This window comes from Oncorhynchus gorbuscha, linkage group LG09 (genome assembly GCF_021184085.1).
Source record: "Oncorhynchus gorbuscha isolate QuinsamMale2020 ecotype Even-year linkage group LG09, OgorEven_v1.0, whole genome shotgun sequence".
NCBI classification, from domain to species: Eukaryota; Metazoa; Chordata; class Actinopteri; order Salmoniformes; family Salmonidae; genus Oncorhynchus; species Oncorhynchus gorbuscha.
Window position 1 is genome coordinate 84129373 of NC_060181.1, and position 20176 is coordinate 84149548.

The 20176-nt window shown below is 42.6% G+C and overlaps 2 protein-coding genes across 5 annotated transcripts; one reads left to right on the plus strand and one right to left on the minus strand.

Moving 5' to 3' along the window:
* Positions 1-6105: 6105 nt before the first annotated feature.
* Positions 6106-10413, minus strand: LOC124044179 (tripartite motif-containing 13-like). Of its 4 annotated transcripts, none has more exons than XM_046363695.1 (2): positions 10269-10413; positions 6106-7871 (listed from the first exon to the last, which is right to left on the minus strand). In XM_046363695.1, exon 2 carries the CDS (start codon positions 7863-7865, stop codon positions 6705-6707), a length of 1161 nt encoding a protein of 386 aa, XP_046219651.1. In that variant the 5' UTR covers positions 7866-7871; positions 10269-10413; the 3' UTR covers positions 6106-6704. The 4 variants fall into 4 exon arrangements, with proteins under 4 accessions (XP_046219651.1, XP_046219649.1, XP_046219652.1 ...); XM_046363693.1 differs by lacking the exon at positions 10269-10413 and adding an exon at positions 8606-8749; XM_046363696.1 differs by lacking the exon at positions 10269-10413 and adding an exon at positions 8373-8587.
* On the plus strand, positions 9520-19528 carry LOC124044180 (SPRY domain-containing protein 7). Its single transcript, XM_046363697.1, has 5 exons — positions 9520-9710; positions 9860-9976; positions 13988-14154; positions 15296-15398; positions 18312-19528. Exons 1-5 carry the CDS (start codon positions 9605-9607, stop codon positions 18407-18409), a joined length of 591 nt encoding a protein of 196 aa, XP_046219653.1. The 5' UTR covers positions 9520-9604; the 3' UTR covers positions 18410-19528.
* The last annotated feature ends 648 nt before the right edge of the window (positions 19529-20176 follow it).

Genomic DNA, 20176 nt, shown 5'->3' on the forward strand with positions numbered 1-20176 from the left:
TCTTCTCATTGGTTGGTATAACTTGAGTGAATCTAATCTTGTTTGAAAATACTAGGCTAAATGTGTTACTATGTTTTGAATGTTGTGTGATTTTAGGTAAGGTGTGTGTGTGTGTGTGTGTGTGTGTGTGTGTAATACCGAGGCCCATCTCCCAACAGCACGGTGTTAACTCTGGGTTATTTCCTTATATACACCCACAGTCGTGTGTCCAAGATGGCAGATGACGTAATTGTTTGTTAATCAGTATAAACACCTGTAGGGAATTGAAAACACCCATTCTCTGCTCTACAATGTCTGATGCATTTCTCAAAAGGTTTATTTGAATCTCTGACGACATCCAGTTGTCGTTCAAGGTGGTGGTATTCCATGTCCTTTTGAATGCCTCTGTTTTTACAGATTCATGGCTTTTTATTTCAAACAAATGTACATGCACCCTTTCTAATAAGTTACACCAATCATTTTTGAAAATGCCATCTCTGTCATGCCAGGGGGGAAGTGGATCATCAACTAATTAATGGTCTTCGACTTACCTTTTTTTTTTACATTTTAAAAATCTGTTGGTGTTGGGCAGCTGTTGAATTGTGCATTAGTGGTATTGGAGTGGTTATTGGACTTGATGAAATCAGCAGAAGCAAGTGATATCTGGAAACCAGGGTAACCATAATTGTGATGCAAGTTAATACCACACCATAACGCTTGTCACTTTAAACCCTGTTTGTATATGTTGCTGACCTGCCTTTCAATAGTTTCCCTTTTGACCAGATGACCGTGAATAAAACATCCTTCAACGTCCGTCAACCACGGTTTTCTTTTCAGTAGACTAAATGTTACTTAGCAGCGTTGGGGGCTATTCATTTTCAATAAGTGTCAAGTAACATTGAGATTTGATATTTATGTCCCTTTGTCATGCTATGGTTGTTGTCTCCTAGTAGTATCTCTTCAGACTTTAGGGGATGGAGTGAGTAATATTGGATTCCGAGATCATTCATTTTTTAACTAAGCTCTTTCAAAATGAGCATTCTTTTCTAAATGTATTGCAATTATCAGATTTGTTTTGTTCAGTAATTTAAGATACTAACATGTCTGAGGTTTCATATTGGTCAGTTCATTTTGGGAACAAAAAAGACTGAAGATAAATGCTTTTCACTCTAACCCAAGTCTTGGGGCCAGGTTTATAGACGTTGCACCATAATTTGGCTTAGTAAAATTGGCCCTGTTTCCCTTATAGGAAGTGATTGAAACCGCATCTCCCCTTCAATTTAGCTGATCCGGACTCAATCTGACATAATAAATAAATCTATATAGATCAATCACACACACACACACACGTGCGTGACCGTTATAGAAGAGAAGAAGTGTTTATCTTTTTATTTACCTAATTACCTGACTTGACCCCATCCTCCCTGTGTTTTCAGATGGTTGGAGAGTCTTGGAGTTCCCTTCAGCCACTGAGAGACTACCTGGATGTGTGTGTGTGTGTGTGTGTGTGTGTGTGAGAGAAAGAAAGGGGAGGTGTGTGTGTGTGTGTGTGTGAGAGAAAGGGGATGTGAGAGAGAAAGGGGATGTGTGTGTGTGAGAGAGCAAGCAGGGGAGAGAGCGAGTCAGGATGAGTGTATGCAGGAGAGGGAGCTGGAGTCTGCGAGGGATGAATGAGATGGAGCTGGTTGTGCTGTAGCAGCACAGAATGGTTTGTGGGTTACACAGAGATGCAGGCCATACTGTGCTGCAGCAGTAATGCCTGGACAGACGGGCATCTGTGGAACCATCCAGAAGAGTGTGTGTATGGGATCCACCTGCCTCGTCACTGGCTGCCTTGCTGTAGCAGCACGTAAATATTGGAGTTAAAACTACTGCTGAAGCCTCCAGTATTGCTCGTGCTGCTGAAGCAAAGCTGACCACTCGCTGCTAGTCTGTCTGCATGCATCCCTCACGCGCAGCACGGGAGAACGATGCGCAGGAGGAGGAGGGGAGACACCGAGAGGGACGCAACGCAGTGTGTCATCTTTATGACAGGTACAGACATGAGGTTAAGTTGCTTTTGTCCATTTTATTTCCATTCTAATTCATTTTACAACTAGGACTGTTGTATTTTATAGTTCATTGCTTTGGAACATGTTCATGCAGTTCAAATGGATATAAAAATATCTTTGCACATTAAATTACTTGTTTGCATGATTTAGTTGGCCCCATAATGCTTTACTTTTTTATGTAAACTCACATGTGCTGCATTTTCTAATAAACGTTTTGAAAGGGTGAACCTTTTATTTTATTCTCGTGTTTCAGTCCATGTAAGTTACCACACACAACTAGGCTACCATCCCTCTGGATATGCAGATGTCAGTCCAATGTCTAGTTTTGATTTATATTTGGATGAGTTGTCAACTAATGTGAAATCAACCAAATTAACCATATCATTGGATTTAGGTTTTAAAATTTGGTGCGAAAAAAATAAATGCTCAACTTGAATCTTTTTGCTAATCCAATTAGTTTTTGGGTGAGGGACGTAGGTTGAAATGTGGAAACAATGTTGATTCAACCAGTTTTTGCCCAGTCGGATGCTGTTTGTGTCCTTTCACGCCAAACAAACTCATGGGGTTATGCCAATAATTATCTTAAGAGAAAACCCAACTATTGAAATGATGCAAATAAGTTTCTCAATCTACCATATATTTGATCTCTATAAGGTGTATAACTTGCACCAGCTCTTGCGAAAATGTTCCACATTAGACCTATACCCTTACACTGCTGACATAAGTTCACAAATCATTGGAGTATTATTTTATGCAAGGATAGGCCTGTGTGATTGGAACCTAATCACCTGTGTAGGCCTAAAGCAAGCCACACTTGTCTAATTTGCATCAGTTCAATTTGAATGGTTAGCGTGTGGGCCTATTCAGAGGGTAAATTGGCTTTTCTAGATTTTATTTTTTATATTCCACACACTGATAATGTCAAGATCTGTTTTAATATGTATAGTAATTTAACCCTCGTTGAGGCTTTTGGGGTGGTTGTCTTTTCAGCCAGAGTAAATGACCGTAGCCAAATGGCTAGATAACTGAATCCAATTTGGCCATTGGCCTATACATTTTAGCAAGCTATAGGCTGAAGATTTATAATCTTGTGTACAATTAGCCTAATATTTCTAGCATCTATCATCACTTTGCCAAACACTCGTGAATGTTACCTGCGAGCTTGTCATACGGCGAGTTTCACACCTTTCTACAGCGGTAAAGTCACCGGTCGTTCGGCCTATTTCCATTTGGGACAACCTGAAAAATCTGGGTGGGGCTCATGGGCAAACAGGAAGACTACCGCAGCGTAGCATATAGGCCCATCATTAGCATAACTTTGATACAGGTCTAAAAAAGGTCCGTAATATTTTGGAGCCCATACGAGTTCCTGCAAGGCCATGCATGATCACACTCACCAAATGTAATCTGCAGAGAGGCTATAACACTTGGTCTATAGGCTGATCAAGAATCCGAGTTCATGCAGACATTTCACCTATCAGGGAACTTTGCCTAGCCCATTTGAAATGTCCCAAATATGTTTAAAAGCGGATAGTCTACATATTGGTTGTGCCAGCTAACATAGACAAAGGCTTTTAATAATCAGATTGTATAGAGGAATTTATCACTCATGTCCTAAACCCAGTCGCCTGTTATCAAGAGGAGCCCAACCACCATCCGTAGTCTAAAATCGGAGGATGAGATTTTCAGTCGAATGTCTTAACCAAACAACACCATCCATATATTCTAGTGTGTATTTTACTATTGTGAAACTTCAGTAAATAAATTCTGACCTCTGGCTTGATTTGGAACCACACATTTTGTGACAAGCAAATGACGCTGAGCGATGCGATGCAATGCCATTTGAAGGGAAAGGGCTTATCAAACTGCCATGGACAGAAACCGAAAGTCATGGTTTTAGCAGTACATGGGTTATGCTTGCATATCTTATTTTTAGGCTAATTTTAACTTTTTCTATAAGAAAATAAAGCAAGGTGTTCCATTTTGCCTCCGGCAAATAGGCCTTAAGCACGTCACACACTGCGCTCTACCATCTCGAAAGTATGCACACGCAGCCCACGAGTTATGCTATATTTTAAATGCTACATATGAAAACAAAATAAATTAAATGCTGAAATAAGACTATCGTTAAATTATTTTTGAAAACTTATTCACCAGAGGCGATAACCTAAATTTCTCAGGGGACTTTATTGTAAACAGGCCGTGGGTATAGACTGCTTTACCTGCTCGAAAATAGTCCTATGCATTTATATTTTACTTCCCAACCTTTGTCACTGAAGGTTATTATCGAAAGAACATTAGACTTTTTATTTTGGGTATTTTATCTTCAAACTATTTTGAAGAGCACCCATTTCGTTTTATTAATTCCTATTCACATAGTCAAATGTATTTTAATAATCTGCCAAATGACTTTGCCATGCTTTATGTTGTGCAATTACTTAATAATGTTTAGTTAAAGGCCTATTTAGGCTACGTCTTACAATGCCTTTGAAATATAACATTTTGTATTTTTGGGAATCCAAAAGTGTTAGCCAGGCATTCTGTATAGTATCTCGTTGCTCATTTGATTTCATCTGGTCGGCTATAGGCTATCAATAATTTAATGTTTTATTCTGGCCATGCGTTCACATGTTCCTTCATATGAGACAAATCATTTTACTTTAGAAATTATACAATTCACTAGTCAGATTTATGGAGAGGAATTGTAGGCTATAGCTATTGTAATATATTCTACAACGCCTGATGTTTATCATAATAGTACTGTAATATTTATTTGGTCGATAACGTTTTGGGGTCTAAATGGCTTATTTAATTGCAAAGAGGCCTTTCGGAGCCACAGTTCTGTTGATTGCGCGCCATAGACCATTAGGGTAGCCCTTTATGCTATTCCCACTGAATATTATTAAATATGTTGAATTTAGTTGGATTTTTAAGCGTTAATAGGAAGTGTTAGAAAAATACGGTAGGCCTACGATAATCATTATATAAGCGTTATGCACGCTGGCACCAAGTCGTCATCATGCCATCACCCAATATTTTGGGTGTATTTAGATAAATGCATCGATTGCCAAATTTCATAATATCAGTATATGTATTTATTTGAAGTAGCCTATTAGATATATATTATTTAGTTATTATAGTAAAGAGAAAGACCAACTTTACATTTTCATCCGTTATTTGCCTGGTAACAGTAGGGCTATATATAGCCTAGGCCTATACATGCCGTGACGTTGGTACTGAATTCTGGTCGGTGCTTACATCAGGTTGTTGTTGTGGTCTGATCCTGGGATTTCCATCAGGATTTCGTTCCTTCAGAAAAATTAAAACCGCACTGCCCAATTTTCATTAAAACGTATGGCCCAATGTAGGCCTATATTGTTGCTTCTAGACAATGTTGCATATGGGATGGATCTATTGAGTATAGCCTGTTAAAGTAACAATTGCTCTTCCGTCATCTACTTGCAACATGCATAGACTGCATAACGGGCCAGTCGGCAAACCATGGCCATATGACAATCCGTGGCATTCAATGTTGCGCACACATTGACATTCACTGGGACAGTTGATTAAATCAATTTAATCCCATACATGTTTAATTCGTTGTTCTAAATGGAATTTAAGAATTAGATTTGGCTCATTGCCTTTCAATTTTGCACAAAAAAATGTATAGGCCCAATGCATACGGCCAAAAAACAATTGTAATTCTGGTCATAACGTAACCTAGGCCTAAAGGCCAATACATAATGTTTTTGAATAATGCAAATTAAGTTACTATATGTTATCTTTAGACAAGCGAAGACGTTTTTTTTCTATAGGCCTAGTTATGCAACATTCAACCTTGGCCCCCGTGGAGGTTAAATCGCGCAGTGATGACCGATCCACGGGGAAGACAAACATTAAACGAGCATTTGAACGCCTGTGCGGGTGCATGGTATTTCATGTCACGTGAGCAGTGTGCAGGCGCACCAATTGAAGCTTCACTTATGACCTTGACCGTAAAGTAGCCTACACGTGCGAAAAAAAGTGCCTCCACAATTTGTGAAATCCCCTCAGTCACTCAAAAATAAAGATGAAGGAAAAGACCAAATTTGTTTTATTAGGCAAAAAAATGAGTCTGGTGACAGGGTATGAGGCATTATGACAACTCAACAGATGGTCAATTAAAGTAAGGCAAAAATAAACAGCACTTAAACTCGATGTAAATATTATTCCTATCCTACAATCTAGCCTGTGGAATGTATAGTAAAATAAATGTCCTGAGGTGACAGACTGACCTGTGTGATGATCATATGGCTTGGAGAAGGATGGATGCTGCTCCTGGTCAGAGCTGATGCTTAACACTCACCAGAATAGGTTCTCAAATGACAACATTTAATGTACTGCAATAGTGTTTTGATTTAACTTAGTGTTGTATTGTTGTTCTACGTTTAGATTATATATTATATATATATAAATTCACAAAGCATGATACATATGTGCTTCTAAATACTTTAATAGCTTTCTAGTGTTTGCTATAAATCTACTTATAGCATGGACATTACTTGCTTCAGATCCATGTAGCAAAAATAACACTCGGGAAATCTAAAGAAATTTACAACTGCTAAGAAATTCGCTAGTTGTGTTTACAAGGCGGTCAAGAAAATCGGCAGGTGTCTTAGAGGTTCGGGATACAGTTCAGAAATGCACCCACCAGGCAACGCAGGCATCCACTACCTCTCCCCAGCACTGCCACGCACCGTGAGCCAGTTCCAGCCATCCAGCCAGCACTGGCAGGTAGACATGGCCGAGCAAGGAGATTTGGGCTGACACCGCGGTCAGGCTGTCCGGCTGCAGAAGGACCAGGGCACATAAAAGGCACACAAAAAACACGACCACTTTCCCCAGCGCTCTGCCGCCTGAATGCGGGGTCGTTGAGCTATACACGCCACTCTCGTGCGGAACGGAGAGCTTGTCCACATCTTTGAGCTTCATAGAGTCCCAGTTTTTGACGTCAAAATTCCTGACCAGGGGACCGACGTCCATGTCTGTCCGGGAGGGCAGCGGAGTTTCCCGGACAACGCGCAACTTCTCCCTGAACTCCTGCATCTGCTCGAGAAAGCAAAGGGGGTCGGTCACATTCCTGAAGGACTCGGCGATGCTGAGAGCGCGCTTCTGCTCCTCCAACGCATCGCTCAATTTATTGATCTCTGGGTCGTAGGCTTGCATCACCACCAACTTCAGAGTCTCAAAATCTGAGAGGATCTCGTTCTTTTTGTGGTCCAGGGCGTTGATCAGTTTGACAAAATATTCGGTTACTTTCTCTGCATCCCTGGAAACTAACTGGAGCGCCTTTTTCTTACTGGCTTCCAGTGTCTCCAGGCAGGATAGAATATCCGTGCTGTGCCAACTCTCCACTCCCTGGGACAGCTCCTCAAATGCGGATTTCTCCTGCTCGTACGCGTCTTCCAGGGCACAGAATGTATGTCCTTTATGGTCGTCAGTTGTTGCACAAAATCCACAAATAAGTTTCAAGTCTGTGGCACAGAATATATTAAGCGGTTGACCACTGTGGTGTTTGCACAGCACCATCCTGGGCAACACTCTGATTTTGTTGTATTTCTCAACGATTCCACGTAACGAGTAGTTGACCTGGAGGCTGTTTATGCCGTTTTGAGGAGTCTCCTTGCGGCAACTGGGGCATTTGAATGGGGGTCTCCAAACAGGTCCTCGGTTGTTCCCCTCCAGAATCCCCTCCAAGCACTTCTTGCAGAAGCTGTGTGAGCACGGCAGAACTCGGGGGTCCTCAAAGAGACAGCAGCAAATTGGGCAAGTCAGGTCCTCCTCTAGAAGCTCCATGGTGTTCTGAAATAAAATACAACCAGGATTGAGTGGCGAATAAATCGAAAATAAAAGATCAATACACTACCCGTCAGTTAAACATACCCGTGTGTTTAGCTACATCACCCAGCAGCGCAATAATTCACAGGTAGTGATGGTGGAAATGCACATCACTACAATTACGCGTGACAACACTTTGGATAAAACGCACAGACTATCCACTCCAGCGACTGGTGTTAAAATTCAGCCACCCTAAAAAAGGAATATGAGGTGTCGATGTACCCGCGTAAAATATGAAAATAGAAAGCGCAGTGGAACATCATGCCTAGACGCATAGACTATTTGGCTACAGTGAAAAACCTATCGCAACGGTCCCTATTTTTTTTTTCCTATGTTCAACGACCTAGTTTAGTGTTCACACTAGATTTTTTTTAATGAGACGGGATATCACGCAATCACGACACAGCCGTTTCATCCAACTGGTCTATATATAGATGAGATGGTAACGACTAAGTTCCCACTCACTTTAGATTTGACTTCTGATTTAATGTTAATAGCCTGCTGAAACGTATCCTTAGCAATATAGGCTATGCTGCATAAACACAAACTTCCACCAACGATTACCACTCAGTATAAACAAGTTTCAGTCTATAAATTAGATCACACACGAGTATGTCCTATTGGCACGGTATTGAGGATGGTTATGACAGCTTTTGCAAGCGTATAGCAACATGCAACTGGACAAAAAAAACACTTACCAGCTGCTGAGACGCACAGTGCAACGCAATCATGGCGCTTGTTGCTGTGCAGACTTCGCCCTTTCCGGGAGAAAAAATTAACCATTTCATGACCACAGCACTACACTAGCGAACCTTCCAGCTCCAAATAGCGCGCACTATAGTACGCGCCTGATACAGTGGCGCGCAGAAAGTAAAAACATCTCAGTGATATTAAAGGCATCCTTTTTTTAACTACATATTTTTTTATTTTAAAGAACAAGATGCGTTTTATTTTTCAGTAGGAACAATATAGAGGATCCCTGCAAATTGGAGAGGGGAGGCGGGCTGTTGCTATGCAAAACATTTTTACAGCGTGAAAGATTGTCAACCATTAGGTTCTTAGTCACCCGGCTTTTGATCACTGCCTCTATCGCACCAGTTGTATACGTCATTATGAACTTGAAGTAACGTTAATCGATTCTTATGTGTGAAGTTTGAACGTCAGGCAATAGTGCATATCAATTTGCATTGTCATTTTCATCCCCACTGATACCCAGTGCATGGATACAAAGTAGCCTATTGGAAGTGCTCTCAAAAGACTTGGTGATAGGCTACTGAACTGGCTCCTTTTTTAACTGACGACATGTAGGCCTACCCAGCAACAATATTGGTGCTCATTACAGACATTTGCCCAGTTATTTGATCCCAGATGGAATTCCCACTCTACACACATTTGATCATGCCATGTGTCCCAAGCTTGACACATTGATAACCAATTGCTACTAAGTCACGTGTAAAAAAACAAAAACATTTTTGACCTTGATTTTCTTCCCTTGTTTCCATGCCATCAGGAGCCGCTGCTTTATAAGCAATGTGATTGGACGCATTGGAAAGGAGCGCATATATGGCTCATGACACTGTGGTATGACTGCCACCAGGTGTCGCTGGTTCATTGTGATGGTAGTTTTCTCATGAGCTCCTTCAGCTCTTGTTGACTTCTTCGGCGTGACTATTTCCGGATAATATTTTAGCACAAGAATGGCTGCACTGTTTACGTGTTGTCTGGGATGCTGCGGAGATGGGGGAACGGGGCACATTCCCCTCAAAGAAATGCCTAACGTCCAGTTAGACACGCATCATATGGGTGAGATGAAATATTTCTGACGGTTCGTTGTTTTAAGCTGTAAATCTTCGAGAGAATGCCGATGGGGTTAACCTAGCTACTGTTCAGCCGGCTGTTTTTGACAACGCCGTCGTAAATAAAATACAAATATAGATTTTTTTCTTGTACAGGCACGGATGTGGTCATCGTGAAGAGTGGCCGGAGGATATGTGGCACCGGGGGTTGCCTCGCCAACGCTCCCTTGCACCAAAACAAGAGTTACTTTGAGTTCAAGATCCAGTCCACAGGTAATGATTGAACATGAGTCCATGTAACGTTGGCGTTTCTGTCCACCTACCTGCCTGTCTTTGTGTGGGAGATCAAATGGATAAGGAACTATGGGGAATATCCTTTGGTGTGCGCGCAGGGTAGCTTTGGAACGTAAACATCGGGAGTTTGTATAATATAATAACAATTCCCCGAGTTGTGATTCACTCTGGTGGCTGGTAACGGGAAATGACCTTAACTTTACAATCTATCCGGCATCACCAAAAAAAGACTGTCAACAAAATATGTATAATCTCTAGAAACTATACTTACCAGATGTAAAGTGAAATGTGTTCCTCGCTATAAAATGGACGTCTGAATCCAACTTTTGTCCTTAGTGACTTTTCGTAACAGGTTAGGATAAGACGGGTCTACAGCTACAATATGACGATGGTCATGGCTATAATGGATCCATCATGTCATGGCGACTTTGGTCATCGGGTCTAACGGTCATCTTGCGCCGAACTGCGCATGTGCATGCCTTCAAATCAAAGGCACTCCTTCGATGTAATTTGTTTTTGACAAATGAAAACGTGTCAGTTTTTCACGAGGTTTGAGTAATTGCATGTTCAACTACTTAAGACATTTTATTGAATCTAGGTTGGGCCTTTTAGATTGAGAAAATGAACTAAGGAAGATTTTTTTTTTTTTCTTATTTGACTTTCCAAACCCTGGCCTGTTTGGCCTTGAAGTGGAGGAGGGGACCTGTTGGACTGTATGTTCTTAGTGTTTTCTGAGCACAATGTGTTCTCTTCCAGGTGCTTGTAAGGGCAGATATGACAGACAGGTAGGATTCCAGCTGAGGTGGTTTAATAACCTTGATTCACATAAAGCAGGAATTGCACAGCACAGAGTATGTGTTAACGCACAAGGTATGGTTTAAATTGTTTTAACCAAGAGTGTGTGTGGTTCTGAAAAAAAGGAAATTAAATACAATATTAAATGGCCGGTATAAGCTTAATACAACCTCCAATTACATGATCTGTAAAGAATACGGCTACAATAGGTTATGTGCTGCACAGGACAACACTGCTGTGACTTCACTAATGAAAGATCAGATGGGTGCAGCCACACAGCACCATGATCCTCACACAACTGCATATATATTATATATGCACGCACCGAACCAGTCAGAAGTGTGGAAAACCTACTCAAGGGTTGTTCTGTATTTTACGATTTTCTACATTGTAGAATAATACTGAAGATATCAAAATGATGAAATAACACCGATGGAATCATGTAGTAACCAAAAAAGCATTAAACAAATCGAAATATGTTTTATATTACTCAAAGTAGCCACCCTTTGCCTAGATGACAGCTTTGCACATGCTTGGCATTCTCTCACAGCTTCACGTGGAATGCGTTAGCAACAGTCTTGAAGGAGTTCCCACATATAATGAGAACTTGTTGGCTGCTTTTCCTTCAATCTGCGGTCTTAACTCATCCCAAACCATCTCAATTAGGTTGAGGTCAGGTGATTGTGGAAGCCAGGTCATCTGATGCAGCACTCTATCACTCTTCTTCTTCCCTTACTCAGCCTGGAGGTGTAGGGTCATTGTCCTGTTGAAAAACAAATGATAGTCCCATTAAGCTCAAACCAGATGGGATGGCGTATCGCTACTGAAGGCTGTGGTAGCCATGCTGGTTAACTGTGCCTTGAATTCTAAATAAATCACTGGCAGTATCACCAGCAAAGCACCCCCACACCATCACACCTCCTCCTTAATGCTTCACGGTGGGAACCACAAATGCAGAGATCATCCATTCACCAGCTCTGCGTCTTACAAGGACACGGCAGTTGGAACCAAAATCTCAAATTTGGACTCATCAGACCAAAGGACAGATTTCCACCTGTTACTCCATTACTCATGTTTCTTGGCCCAAGCATGTCTCTTCTTATTATTGGTGACCTTTAGTATCAATCAAATGTATTTATAACGCCCTTCCTACATCAGCTGATGTCACAAAGTGCTGTACAGAAACCCAGCCTGAAACCCCAAACAGCAAGCAATGCAGATGTAGAATCACGGTGGCTTAACTCCCTAAAAAAGGCCAGTAGTGGTTTCTTTGCAGCAATTTGACCATGAAGGCCTGATTCACGCAGTCTCCTCTGAACAGTTGATGATGAGTAGTCTGTTACTTGAACTCTGAAGCATTTATTGGGCTGAAATTTCTGAGGCTGGTACATCTAATGAACTTATCCTCTGCAGCAGTGGTAACTCTGAGTCCTTTCCTGTGCCGGTCTTCATGAGAGCCAGTTTCATCATAGCGCTTGATGGTTTTTGCGACTGGACTTGAAGAAACTTTCAAAGTTCTTGAATTGTTCCATATTGACGGACCTTCATGTCTTAAAGTAATGACGGACTGTTGTTTCTCTTAGCTTATTTGAGCTGTTCTTGCCATAATATGGCCCTATTTGGTAAAATACAGTCTTCTGTTGTGTGAAATTCATAGATTAGTGCCTACTTAATTTATTTAAATTGACTGATTCCCTTATTTGAACTGGAACTCAGTACATTTGTTGGATGTTGAGTTTTTTATATTTTTGTTCAGTACAGTTACTACTTTCTCAGAGATCACCCAGCGTGCATCTACTTCACCGGTAGGTGGCGCTACAGCTCTCCTATGATGAACTCATATTTATTCTCCATAGTCTTTCATACAGGTGTGTTTCGCAAGCATTCCCGGAAGTCGCTCTCAGATTTTAGCTAACCCTATTTCAAACGAACCGAATTATCTTAACCTGAACCTAAATCACTTCCTGTCATAGCTCTATACCACCTAGTCGAAACCCTGCTTCCGCTAGATGGCTCTATTATCCTTATGTCGTTTGTCATTCGCATTAAACCAGACAGGAAGAGGCGACGCGAAAGGGTTTACTCTGCCCAAAAACTGTCTGTATGGAGGTCAATGAGTATCGATCTTGGTCAACAAATGTAATTTCTAATTTGCCACCTGAGGCTTACGTTATGTAATGGTTAGGTTGTTATGAATGTACTGATAAGTGGACGCACGTGGCATTTCGGCAACGTTGTGCCTGTTCACACTTATCTGTCCTCTCATTGGCTATAATGGTCCGACCTGGTGTTGCCTCCGCTCGCCTGCCTTCCATCTTTGAGGACAGGGATTTATATTGTTAGTGTCACTCGACCATCTTGTTAAAATAATAGACAATATTTTATTAAACTGCACGGCTGGTAATACACTCGACCGGTTCGTACATAAAACATCCTCCATTCAGGCTGGAGAAGTAGTTTCCTTAATTGAATGTCCCGCCGGCTAAAAAAAAGCTGGGAGAATATGCATACCGTTTTAACGAAACACATTTGTTCACCACAATGCTAGAGTGGCTAATGCTACTTGCTGCGCATCGCATTCATCCTGTGGTAAACAGACTGCTTCAACCTGATTGGCTGAATTGGAATATTGTGTTTTGTTAAGACAGTATGCATATTAACACTTTTTAGGTTGGCGGGCCATTAAATCAGGTTAAGGAGGAAAATGACGCATTTGCAGCCTGAATGGATAATGTTTTATGTATGAACAGGTCGCAGGGGACACGAATGTATTTATGACCAGATCTGCAGTTTAATGCAGGACGTCGATGACAAACGACGTAAGGATAATAGCGCCATCTGGCGGAATCATGGCTACAGGCAGAGGAGATTCCCCAGTGTCCAGTCCAGTGGTTCTAGGATTTACAGTACACACCCTCCACTGGGGGTACGTGTGGGTAGAAGTCTACATACTTACTGTCTTGAACCAGCCTGGTTACACACCAACCATGGTTGCTGGAAGCGATACTGGAAAGCAAAAAAAGCCAGTCCAAGCTAGCCAAAACATTGACTAGAAGGAATGCTCTCCTCGTAGTCGAAATGACCATATACCAATATAGTTCCACCTCTGAACTTCAAATAAAATGGTTTGAAGACCAGCACTGTACGGTTTGTGTTGGCAAGCTTGTTTTTAAAGGTTCTGACATCTGTGTGCAGGTATATGGGGGATAGGTGTGGCAACTCAGAAGGTGAACCTGAACCAGGTCCCCATGGGGCAGGACATCAACAGCCTTGTCCTGAGGCATGATGGCTCGATGTATCACAACAACGAGGAGAAGAACCGCCTCCCTGCCAATAGCCTTCCACAGGAGGGGGACATTGTGGTGAGTGGACTAGTCTGGTGTAGTGCAACTAAGCCTGTTGTATACATACTCAAGGCCTTTATTAAAGCGTAAATGAACATGCTCTATAACATCTCAAGCAAAGCAAGGAAAGCACATGGCATAATTGAAACACATCAATATTATTATCTTCTGATAAAAGGTAGTCCAACACCAACTACATGGGCACAAAAAGGAATGCGACAAACTTACTTACTCAGTAACACATCCATGTTATACAAAGAAAAAAAACATTAGTCTTTAGCTTTAAACTACACAATAAACATGTTCTCCAAACACTACACAGTCATGCTTGCAGTCAGAGCGGAAGAGGCGAAGTGGGTGGGTCCACTCCTGTCCACGTAGGCAACGGTGATAAGCAGGTCAATAATGAAATGGCCTGCCTTTGGGACAACAACTCCCATTGTTCGGTCGGAGATGTATTAGTATCTCTGTTCCAGCCCATTAGGTTGTCACACTGATTATGGACAGGTGAGGCTACTTAAGGTGTTTTGGAGGAAGTCCCACCTCCTATAGAGGTAGATTGGGCCAGAGATCAAATAGAATTGTATTAGTCATGTGCGTCCAATACAACAGTGAATGCTTACTTACGAGCCCCAACAATGCAGTTAAAAAAATATGGCTAAGAATAACAAATAAAAGTTACAAGTAGTTAAAGATCAGCAGTAAAATAACAATAGGGAGACTATGTACAGAGTCAATGTGTGCGGGCACCGGTTAGTTGAAGTAATATGTACATGTAGGTAGAGTTATTAAAGTGATTATGCATAGATGATAACAGAGTAGCAGTGGTGTAAAAGAGGGGGGACAATGTAAATAGTCTGGGTAGTCATTTGATTAGGTGTTCAGGATTCTTACTGCTTGGGGATAAAAGCTGTTTAGATGCCTCTTGGACCTGTACATAATGAAGAGATGCTCATGTCTCTGCCCAGTGGGAGTCGCTGTTCCAAAGTCAGGAAGGCAGGCGACAAGCTTAGGTCCAAAATAAACCCATAGAAACACATTGAGCTTATTTTGGCAAGAGTGAAACCTTTTGATTTACCTCTTCCTCTCTGGACAGGCTAAGAGGAAATTCAGCCAGAAGGTGTACAGGGAATCTAATCAGTTGTTTTTTTCGTCTCAGGGCATCACATACGACCATGTGGAGCTGAATCTCTATCTGAATGGCAAGAATATGCACTGTCCAGCTTCAGGGATCAGAGGCACCGTGTTCCCAGTGGTTTATGGTGAGTGTGTGTGTGTGTGTACACAGCTGCATGCACGGGGACCTTCATGGTCCAAACATACCAAGACAGTCGTGAAGAGGGCACGACAAAACCTTTTCCCCCTCAGGAGACTGAAAAGATTTGGCATGGGTCCCCAGATCCTTAAACGTTTCTACAGATGCACCATCGAGAGCGTCCTGACCGGTTGGATCACCGCCTGGTATGGCAACTGCTCGGCGTCTGACCATAAGGCGCTACAGAGGGTAGTGCGGATGGCCCAGTACATCACTGGGGCCAAGCTTCCTGCCATCCAGGACCTATATAATAGACAGTGTCAGAGGAAAGCCCATAAATATTGTAATATTGTAATATATGCCATTTAGCAGACGCTTTTATCCAAAGCGACTTACAGTCATGTGTGCATACATTCTACGTATGGGTGGTCCCGGGGATCGAACCCACTACCCTGGCGTTACAAGCGCCATGCTCTACCAACTGAGCTACAGAAGGACCAAATTGTCAGACTTCAGTCACCCAAGTTATAGATTTATTTCTCTGCTACCGCACAGCAAGTGGTACTGGAGTGCCAAGTCTAGGACCAAAAGGCTCCTCAACAGCTTCTACCCCCAAGCCATAAGACTGCTGAACAATTAATAAAATTGCCATTGGACAATTTACATTGACCCCCCGCCCAATCTCTTTTGTACACTGCTGCTACTCGCTGTTTATTATCTATGCATGGTCACTTCACCCCTACCTACATGTACACATTACCTCAACTAGCCTGAACCCTTGCACACTGACTCCGTACCGGCGCCCCCTGTATATAGCCTCCACACTGACTCCGTACCGGTGCCCCCTGTATATATCCTTCACACTGACTCTGTACCGGTGCCCCCTGTATATATCCTCCACACTGACTCCGTACCGGTGCCCCCTGTATATATCCTTCACACTGACTCCGTACCGGTGCCCCCTGTATATATCCTTCACACTGACTCCGTACCGGCGCCCACTGTATATAGCCTCCACACTGACTCTGTACCGGTGCCCCCTGTATATATCCTCCACACTGACTCCGTACCGGTGCCCCCTGTATATATCCTCACACTGACTCTGTACCGGTGCCCCCTGTATATATCCTCCACACTGACTCCGTACCGGTGCCCCCTGTATATATCCTTCACACTGACTCCGTACCGGTGCCCCCTGTATATATCCTTCACACTGACTCCCCCTGTATATATCCTTCACACTGACTCCGTACGGTGCCCCCTGTATATATCCTCCACACTGACTCCCCCTGTACCGGTGCCCCCCTGTATATATCCTTCACACTGACTCCCCCTGTATATATCCTCCACACTGACTGCCCCCCCTGTATATATCCTCCACACTGACTCCGTACCGGTGCCCCCTGTATATATCCTCCACACTGACTCCGTACCGGTGCCCCCTGTATATATCCTCCACACTGACTCCGTACCGGTGCCCCCTGTATATATCCTCCACACTGACTCCGTACCGGTGCCCCCTGTATATATCCTCCACACTGACTCTGTACCGGTGCCCCCTGTATATATCCTCCACACTGACTCTGTACCGGTGCCCCTGTATATATCCTCCACACTGACTCTGTACCGTGCCCCCTGTATATATCCTCCACACTGACTCCGTACCGGTGCCCCCTGTATATATCCTCCACACTGACTCCGTACCGGTGCCCCCTGTATATATCCTCCACACTGACTCCGTACCGGTGCCCCCTGTATATATCCTCCACACTGACTCCGTACCGGTGCCCCCTGTATATATCCTCCACACTGACTCCGTACCGGTGCCCCCTGTATATATCCTCCACACTGACTCCCCCTGTATATATCCTCCACACTGACTCCGGTGCCCCCTGTATATATCCTTCACACTGACTCTGTACCGGTGCCCCCTGTATATATCCTTCACACTGACTCTGTACCGGTGCCCCCTGTATATATCCTTCACACTGACTCTGTACCGGTGCCCCCTGTATATATCCTCCACACTGACTCTGTACCGGTGCCCCCTGTATATATCCTCCACACTGACTCTGTACCGGTGCCCCCTGTATATATCCTCCACACTGACTCCGTACCGGTGCCCCCTGTATATATCCTCCACACTGACTCCGTACCGGTGCCCCCTGTATATATCCTCCACACTGACTCCGTACCGGTGCCCCCTGTATATATCCTCCACACTGACTCTGTACCGGTGCCCCCTGTATATATCCTTCACACTGACTCTGTACCGGTGCCCCCTGTATATATCCTCCACACTGACTCTGTACCGGTGCCCCCTGTATATATCCTCCACACTGACTCTGTACCGGTGCCCCCTGTATATAGCCTCGTTATTCTTATTGTGTTACTTTTTATTATTACTTTTTACTTCAGTCTACTTGGTAAATAATTTTTTAACTCTTCTTGAACTGCACTGTTGGTTAAGGGCTTGTAAGTCAGCATTTCACGGTCAAGTCTACACTTGTTGTATTCAGAGCATGTGACATGTTGATTCTATCTTTCTCAGGAGGGAAAACTACAAATATCAAAGTTTTATTAATATTTTATTATTTCTCTTAACTTGTATTAATAATATATGGAAAAAAAAAAACAGGCTCAAATGCCTAGTAAATCTGCCCCCAAAATATTTATGGTTCTATTTTTCTGCCACAAGAGGGCAGTAAGTACAAAGATGAAACTGACATCCTTCCTTTTGGTAGCATATGATGTTAAGGTAATTTAATACTACTGTTTATTTGTTGTTGCTGGCACACAGGGTTTCCCATGTGGTTCCTAACGCTGAAGTGCTAAATTGAGATCCAGTCAGTGAGTTATACCTGCTAAAGTATCCTACTGAACACTGACTTGTTGATTTGATCTTTCTCTTCTGTCCCAGTGGATGACAGCGCCATCTTAGACTGCCAGTTCAGTGACTTCTACCATACGGCGCCGCAAGGCTTTGAGAAGATTCTGTTCGAGCAGCAGATTTTCTGACCAGCACCTCCTTATAACTCCAGGCCTTTACACACACACACACAACCCTCAGCGCTCCTTGTTGCTCCGCAGAGATCTGTGACCCACACCCTCGTTCCAGCTGGTTTGAGTGTCCCTCTGTATGTGTTCTGGTTACTCTGCTTTAAAGCTGTTCTGGGTCCAGTTGGTTTAGCTCTTGGTTGATGCCAATATTGGAGCAGTAAGAAAATTGATCCCAAGTCAGCGGTGAAGGGCATTGAGTAGCCAAAGTGGTGTGTGTGTGTGTGTGTGTGCGCATTTGCAGCTGAAAGACAGTCTAGTTAGTCAATATTGCTTTGCTTCAGTTTTAATCATCCTGCATTGCAACAATTTGTTATGGTTGCTGCTTCTTTCTGAAAAGATTTAAACAATGTTTATGTGTTGAGTCTGACAGTATTGTTGTGCAATCACTACACATGTCCATTGCTCTGGACCAGAAGCCATGTTGAGTGTTCTTTACTGCTACCTATGTATTGTTTGATTATGGAATCTCAAAGAACTCTTAATGCCATATTGATATGTGGGGGCATACACACCCCAAAATATATATACAAATTGTATTTGTTTATAGCTGACACTAATGTTCGATGTTTTGTTTCCCTAATAATTTACATTGATTTAGTTATTCGTATTTAGATTTTTCATATTTTGATCATGATCTGTAATTTGCCACAGCTCCAATGGTTATTCCAAATTGGGGTTGGGTAGGTTACTTTCTGAATGTAATCCTTTACAGTTACTAGTTACCCGACAAATTCTAATCAGAGGCGCAACTTTTGGATTGCCCAAACTCTGTAACGTATTCTGATTACTTCTGAATGTGAAAGTAATCCAAGAAGTAATCTAGTTTTTCTAAATTATCTGATCTTATAACAATTTTGCTGTTACTACCCAACCCTGTATTTGTGGATGTGACATTGTCCTACCCTACTATATTTCAACTGTCAGATGAACACATATCTCCTTTTGAAGTGTGAAAATTGTCTCGAATGTTAAACGCTTGTTTTAGTTTGCACTAATGAGATGTATGTTGAATATTAACCCACACCTGAATACTTATTGTCTAATACAATAAAGAAACTTGTCTCTAGAAGCACTTAACTATTTTGGAACTCATTGGTTTAATAGTATGTTGGTGTTTGTTTTAGAAAAGGTTAAAAACATTCAGCTTAAACAAATTGTGGCTAAGCTTTTGGCACAACACCTAACGGTGCTTTCACACTTGGTCACTTTCAGACAATTTTTGTGAACTCAGTGCGGTTCGCTTCTTTCTTTGTACAGTGTGAACACTCCAAAGGAACTCAGACCGCTCAAAAGAGCCACCGAACTGAACGGAGACCGTCTTGATGTGGTCTGAGTTTGGTTTGCTTGAATTCTGCAGTCTGGTTCCTTTTTTTTTAGGACAATGTGAACGCAAAGCTCCCCAGGTTCACTTGTCATTATTCCCACCCGAGACTACTGCAACACCATTACCCCTGACACCCTAGACTACTGCAACACCATTACCCCTGACACCCTAGACTACTGCAACACCATTACCCCTGACACCCTAGACTACTGCAACACCATTACCCCTGACACACTATACTACAACACCATTCCCCCTGCCATAAACCCTGACACACTAGACTACTGCAACACCATTCCCCCTGCCATAAACCCTGACACACTAGACTACTGCAACACCATTCCCCTGCCAAATACCCTGACACACTAGACTACTGCAACCCTGTTCCCCCTGCCATAAAC